Source organism: Ailuropoda melanoleuca, chromosome 8, assembly GCF_002007445.2.
Source record: "Ailuropoda melanoleuca isolate Jingjing chromosome 8, ASM200744v2, whole genome shotgun sequence".
Classification (NCBI taxonomy): Eukaryota; Metazoa; Chordata; class Mammalia; order Carnivora; family Ursidae; genus Ailuropoda; species Ailuropoda melanoleuca.
This window is the reverse complement of record NC_048225.1, coordinates 73,837,809-73,845,144: the sequence shown is the minus strand read 5'-3', so window position 1 is coordinate 73,845,144 and position 7,336 is coordinate 73,837,809. Positions and strand designations below refer to the sequence as shown.

Genomic DNA, 7,336 nt, shown 5'->3' with positions numbered 1-7,336 from the left:
GTTGGGCGGAGCTTCAAGTCCTCCTAGCCACTAGGAACGAAGGGGCGGGGCGGTGGCGCTCTCGCACGTCCGGTAGTAGGCGGGGCTCTGTTGCCGGAGTAACTGGACGTCGTTGTAGAGGTGGTGTCTGCCTGTGGCAAAGGTACCTATTTCCCTGCGCCGAGATCCTGAGACTATGGTGAGTGCCAGGCGAGGCCAGAAGAACGCCTTCGGCGTCCTGGTTACGTGGCGTCCCAGGTCCTGGTGCGGAGGGACGCTCAGAGGCATCTCGGTTTCTTCCACCTTCTCCCCATTATGTTTCTCCCTTTACAGGGGCTGTTTCTGCAGTTTCTTCCTCTTCTTATTTCTTGCAGCACCCTGAATTCCACTTTGGTACTGGTGAGCCTTTATAGTAAGGTAACAGAAAGTGTAGGGGCAAACACTGGGTCTAATACCCTGAGATGAGACGTCATTTCGAACAAACATTTTAAATGTTTGTGTTTTTCATCATTGCATTTTCCAAGTTCTCAGCTTCACCTTAACGCGCTTAATTTAAGAGTATTGTGTTGTGTATGTGACTGTCTCAACACTGACCCGAATCTCCCTAGGTCTTGCAGTGGGTGCTCTCCGCACCCCGTCTAAGGGCCATATGGTAACAGCTGTATTTGCATCAGTTCTCTTCTGGCCGGTTGATTACCTTATAGGTAGGTGCTTTTTAACAGAAATGCTTTGAAGATTTCTTGGGAGAGCTTCTGGAAAATTCACTCGCTTGAGCTTCACCCCCAGGAATTCTGAATCAGTAGGAATGGGGCTTGGCATTTGCATTTTTAAATTTTAAAAAGCCTGTAGGTGATTCACTCCCGTGTTTGAGAACATTGGGATTCTAGTTAATTCACAGAACTGGCAAATCTTTTAAACACTTAGGAATAATGGACTGGGGGTTAGAAAGAGGACTGTGGTCAGATGGGAAGAAGTGTGAATTTAGCAACCTTCCCACCACCCCTTCTTTCTCCATTGCTCCACAGCAATCCTTTCCTTAACTACATCTGCCCCTGTGCATTTCCTGTAGAGCTCTTTTCACACTTTCCAAATCCCGCCCCTTCCCCTCCTTTTTCCACCCTTCTAAACAGATGCCAGAGTCTAACAGACATTTTCTTCAACCTCAGGCCCCCAACCTACACATCAGTTTATACTTTTACCCATCGTTTGGTTTTGTGTTTCTGGTTTATGAAAGTGGTGTTGAAGGCTAATCCACCTTTCCCCTAGATCTCATTTCCTCCTATCCATTATAAGACCGTTGGCTTCTGCTTATCTTTTTTTCCTTCCTGGGCTTTCAGCCTTTTTCTCCTTTTCTTGCTTCCCGGTGTCTGGTCATATATCTTGAGAAAATGAAATAAAACAAAGCACACCCCCATGCTGTGTTTATCCAGTGATTGCCCAATCCTCCCATCTATCAGTAAACTGCTTGAAAGCACAGTAGTTTCACCTCCTTCAACTGCCCCTTCTTTCTCATCTCCAGTACTCTTGTTGTCTGACTTCCTCTTGAATGGCTTCAGTGAAGTTGCTCTTGTCTAAGTTTCTCATGGCTTTTTCAGTTCCAGTCTGGTAATTTCTTCTCAAAGTTTATTTTATTTAGCTTTTCTGCAACAGCTGAAGTTCATGAGTATTCATCACCCCCCGCCCCCGACCTTGCTGCTTTTCCAAATGCCTTTCTCTGGGACTCAGTCTTTAATATTTTCAGTTCTGTCTGTGCGTTTTCCTGGGGTGATTTCATCCATACACGTGAGTTTTACTAGTGCCGAAGCATTCATGTCTAAATTTCAGTTTTCATCTCACACCTGCTAGGGCTAACCTTGTTAGCCCTCTACCTGGACACCTCTCCCTGGTTACCCAAAGGCCTCTCAAATTTGCCATGACCAAAACTGACCTTGCTATCATTCCACCTGATTTCTCTAATTCCATCAAGTTAATTAATGATATCACTATATTATAACCTATAGTATAACTTTAATATTATATAACTTTAATATTATAGGTATTATGTATTATATATAACCTAAACCAGAAACCGGAGTTGTTGTCCATTCCTTTTCTATGCCTCCCATATTCAGATGGTCACTAGATCCTGTTTTAGTGTCAGCTCCCCTTATTTCTTGCCTAGACTGTTGAAGTATTTCTTGCCTGGACTTTTAACAGTGTGGTATGGCAGTTCTTCAATCCATTATTTTCTCTGTTAAAAGAAGGAATTTTTTAAAAAAATATTTTATTTATTTATTTGAGAGCAAGCACAAGTGGGGGGAAGGGGAAGAGGGAGAGGGACAAGCAGACTTCTTCCCTGCTGAGCAGGGAGCCTGACCCTGGGATCATGACCTGAGCTGAAGGCAGACGCTTAACTGACTGAGCCATGCAGGTGCCCCAGAAGGAATTTTTTAAGACCCAAATCTTTGAGGTCACTCACCTCTTTAAAACTCTAGACTCTCTATACTCAATAGTGTAAAATTCAAAGTACCTGGAATGGCATACATGGCCCTCCATCATCTATAGCACTCACGTGTCTAGCTTCTTTCATGCTTCTCCATTCCCTAGACACTCCTTTTAGCTGCTTGTTTTTCGCTGAACATTTTAAGCAACTTCAACTTTGCACATGCTGTTCCTTCTACATGAGTTACCCTTATCCCCTTGTTTGCCGGCCAAATTCCTTTTGATCTTTCCATACCCAGGTTAGGTGTCTCTTCTTCTGTGATGTCTTACTTCTCTATTCAAAGACAGTTGACTTTTCATTTTTTTTGGTCACAACTTTACATAGTACACATCTCTCTTATTTACTTGCCACATTCAGTTGAAATTACTTGTTTATGAGTTTGTCACTCTTACTGAACTGAACGGGGAGAGGGACCGATCTTTATTTTGTTCACTTTTTTTTTTATTTATTTTTATTTTTATTTTTTTTATTATATTATGTTAATCACCATACAGTACATCCCCAGATTCCGATGTAAAGTTTGATGCTTCATTAGTTGCTTATAACACCCAGTGCACCATGCAATACGTGCCCTCCTTACTACCCATCACCAGTCTATCCCATTCCCCCACCCCCTCCCCTCTGAAGTCTTCAGTTTGTTTCTCATAGTCCATAGTCTCTCATGTTTCATTCCCCCTTCTGATTACCCCCCCTTTCTTTATCCCTTTCTTCCCCTACCGATCATCCTAGTTCTTATGTTCCATAGATGAGAGAAATCATATGATAATTGTCTTTCTCTGCTTGACTTATTTCACTTAGCATTATCTCCTCCAGTGCCGTCCATGTTGCAGCAAATGTTGAGAATTCGTTCTTTCTGATAGCTGAGTAATATTCCATTGTATATATGGACCACAGCTTCTTAATCCAGTCATCTGTTGAAGGGCATCTCGGCTCCTTCCATGATTTGGCTATTGTGGACAATGCAGCTATGAACATTGGGGTGCATATGGCCCTTCTCTTTACTACGTCTGTATCTTTGGGGTAAACACCCAGTAGTGCAATGGCTGGGTCATAGGGTAGTTCAATTTTTAACTTTTTAAGGGACCTCCACACTGTTTTCCAGAGTGGCTGTACCAACTTGCATTCCCACCAACAATGTAGGAGGGATCCCCTTTCTCCACATCCTCTCCAACAATTGTTGTTTCTTGCCTTGTCTATCTTTGCCATTCTAACTGGCGTAAGGTGGTATCTCAGTGTGGTTTTGATTTGAATTTCCCTGATGGCTAATGATTTTGAACATTTTTTCATGTGTCTGTTAGCCATTTGTATGTCTTCATTGGAAAAGTGTCTGTTCATATCTTCTGCCCATTTTATGATTTGTTTATTTGTTTCTCGTGTATTGAGTTTGAGAAGTTCTTTGTAGATCTTGGATACCAGTCCTTTATCTGTGGTGTCCTTTGCAAATATATTCTCCCATTCCGTGGGCTGTCTCTTAGTTTTTTTGACTGTTTCCTTGGCTGTGCAGAAGCTCTTTATCCTGATAAAGTCCCATAAGTTCATTTTATCTTTTATTTCTCTTGCCTTTGGAGATGTGTCGTGAAAAAGGTTGCTCTGGCCGATGTCATAGAAGTTGTTGCCTATGTTCTCCTCTAGAATTTTGATGGATTCCTGTCTCACATTGAGGTCTTTCATCCATTTGGAGTTTATTTTTGTGTATGGTGTGAGAGAGTGGTCAAGTTTCATTCTTTTGCATGTAGCTGTCCAATTTTCCCAGCACCATTTATTGAAGAGACTGTCTTTTTTCCACCGGATGTTTTTTCCTGCTTTATCAAAGATTAGTTGCCCAAAGAGCCGAGGGTCCATTTCTGGGTTCTCTATTCTGTTCCATTGGTCGATGTGTCTGTTTTTGTGCCAGTACCATGCTGTCTTTGTGATCACAGCTTTGTAGTACAGCTCGAAATCCGGCATTGTGATGCCCCCAGCTTTGTTTTTCCTTTTCAACAGTTCCTTGGAGATTCGGGGCCTTTTCTGGTTCCATACAAATTTAAGGACTATTTGTTCCAGTTCTTTGAAAAATGTCCTCGGTATTTTGATCGGGATAGCATTGAAAGTGTAGATTGCTCTGGGTAGTATGGACATTTTAACTATGTTAATTCTTCCAATCCATGAGCATGGAATATTTTTCCATCTTTTTATGTCTTCCTCAATATCTTTCAAAAGTGATCTATAGTTTCTAGGATATAGGTCCTTTACGTCTCTGGTTAAGTTAATTCCAAGGTAACGTATGGTTTTTGGTGTTATTGTAAATGGGATGGATTCCCTAATTTCTCTTTCTTCAGTCTCGTTATTCGTGTATAGAAATGCAACTGATTTCTGGGCATTGATTTTGTATCCTGCCACCTTACTGAATTGTTCTATAACTTCTAATAGTTTGGGAGTGGATTCCTTTGGGTTTTCCATATAGAGTATCATGTCATCTGCAAAGAGAGACAGTTTGACTTCTTCTTTGCCGATTTGGATACCTTTGATCCCTTTTTGTCTTCTGATTGCTGTTGCAAGGACTTCTAGTACTATGTTGAATAATAGTGGCGAGAGTGGGCATCCTTGTCGTGTTCCTGATCTTAAGGGAAAGGCTTCCAGCTTTTCCCCATTGAGAATAATGCTTGCAGTAGGCTTTTCATAGATGGCTTTTATGAGATTGAGAAATGTACCCTCTATTCCTACACTCTGAAGGGTTTTAATCAGGAAAGGATGCTGTATTTTGTCAAATGCTTTTTCTGCATCAATTGAGAGGATCATATGGTTCTTGAGTCTTTTCTTGTTGATATGATGTATCACATTGATTGATTTGCGAGTGTTGAACCATGCTTGCATCCCAGGTATGAATCCCACTTGGTCATGATGGATAATCCTTTTAATGTACTGTTGGATTCTATTAGCAAGGATCTTGTTGAGGATTTTGGCATCCATATTCATTAGCGAAATCGGTCTTTAATTCTCCTTTTTGAGGGGGTCTTTGCCTGGTTTGGGGATCAAGGTAATATTAGCCTCATAGAATGAGTTTGGTAGCTTTCCTTCTGTTTCTATTTTTTGAAATAGCTTTAGGAGAATAGGTATTATTTCTTCTTTGAATGTTTGGTAGAATTCCCCAGGAAAACCGTCTGGGCCTGGAGTGTTATTATTTGGAAGGTTGTTTATCACTGACTCAGTTTCTTCATAGTTGATTGGCTACTATTGCTTACACCATATTAGGCACTCAGATATTTGTGGAATGAAAAAAGAAAAAAATAAGAATGTGGCAAGTGCCCTGAGAGGTTACAAAGTACTCGGGGGATATTGGAGGATGGAGTCCTCATTTTTCAGAGTCAGAAAGGCCATCATTAAGCAAATGGGATAGAATTTCCATAGCTAGAATTCAATGGCCTGAACAATAGCATAGAGAGATGGAAAGTGACATTTGTGGGATGCTGGTTTTCTTAGTGCTTGTCTTATATTTTTGTCGTTCAGACTTCCCAGCTACCCTAAAAGCAGTGAACTCCTCCACCTACCCTCTGCTCCAGCTGGAGTTGTGTGCGGTAGCTCTTTCAAATTGGGTGTTCAGTGAAGGCGCCTTTGAAGACTTGACTTCTGTCTTGAGACCTGAGTGATGAAGTGCAGTGATCTGGGGGAAGTGTACCAGGCAACACCAGCAACAGGATCAAAGGCCCTGAGGCAGCAAAGTGGTTGGCATATTTCAGGAAGTGATCTTGTGGTTTAATGTAAACAAAAAATAATAGAAATTGGGTGCTGGGGCAGGGTGGGGGCAGCAACAGTGGGGAAAGTATGGCCGAGAATAACATGAAATGTAGTTAGGGAGGGCGGCAGAGGCCAGCCCACGTGTACGTACTACAGCGTGGTTTCTTGGGTTAGGCTCTAACCCATCACTCTGTCACGAAATCAATTTGTTCTTCGTAGCCAGCATCAAAAAAGAAGATGACATAAAGCAGACACTGTATTGATTGTATGCACTATGGATAACTTCCATAACACTTTTAAGTTGTGTGTCTTATGTGTACTGGGTTATGATATAACATGCATTCCTTCCTGTCAGTCATGATCCACAACGTTCAAGATTTGGTTTACTTTGGACAATATATACTTCAAGAGGCAAAATAGTTGATCTCAAGGCGCACAGATTTCTTATTCGTCATTTGACCTGGTGACAATCGTATTGTGGCAGGAGAAGCTCTAAATTTAATGAGAGCCTAAAATTGACTAAAGCAGAATGTTCCAGTTTCTTTCTGCACCCAGATCTCCCTCCTGTGTCAGTTGCTGTCAGTCTTTTATGAGAAAGAAGAGGCCTTTTGAAAACCAGGGAGAAATTGGTGTCCTTTCTCTTTGTTCAGTCTCCCCTCTGGCGTGTGTGTTCTATGAAAGGCAGCTGGTCTCTCTCCCAGTGGCCGAAGGTGGAATTTGTTTCCTCTGCTGGTGTGTCTTCCTGACCGCTGCAATTACATTATCTGGTCTGCTTCTGTCTGCATCTGGTTTGTTAACAGCTATAGCTTCCAGCACCGTAATTAGGTCCTGACTACAAATTCTAGACCTGCCCCTGCCTTGCGAAGCAGAGATAGGCAAATGTAGTTTAATATATCTCACATACGTGTTATTTAAGATAAAGAATATGCTAGAGTCATCAGTTTATTTACTTTAATGCATAGAGAATAGAGGAGATAATGCCAAGACTCTTGACTACTAAAGAGAGAGGAATGTTACATATCTTCTAAAATAGAAGATCAGCTTGAATGCTGTTAACCAAGATGATCTGCTAGTATAACGTAAGGCCTTTAAGGGTTATCTGCTTTGTTCCGCAAGAATTAGACTAAACAAATGTCTCAAAGTTGTTGGTGTAAAAGAGAC

General features: G+C 41.6%; 1 protein-coding gene across 3 annotated transcripts in view; it reads left to right on the top strand.

The window, feature by feature from the left end:
• Nucleotides 1–53: 53 nt before the first annotated feature.
• Nucleotides 54–7,336, top strand: part of NME7 (NME/NM23 family member 7) — a 249,377-nt gene continuing 242,094 nt past the window's right edge. For all 3 annotated transcript variants that reach the window (XM_002918573.4, XM_034666697.1, XM_034666695.1), the window contains exon 1: nucleotides 54–178. In XM_002918573.4, coding sequence (XP_002918619.1) covers nucleotides 176–178 — 3 coding nt within the window. In that variant the 5' untranslated portion in view covers nucleotides 54–175. The remainder of the gene's footprint in view (nucleotides 179–7,336) is intronic.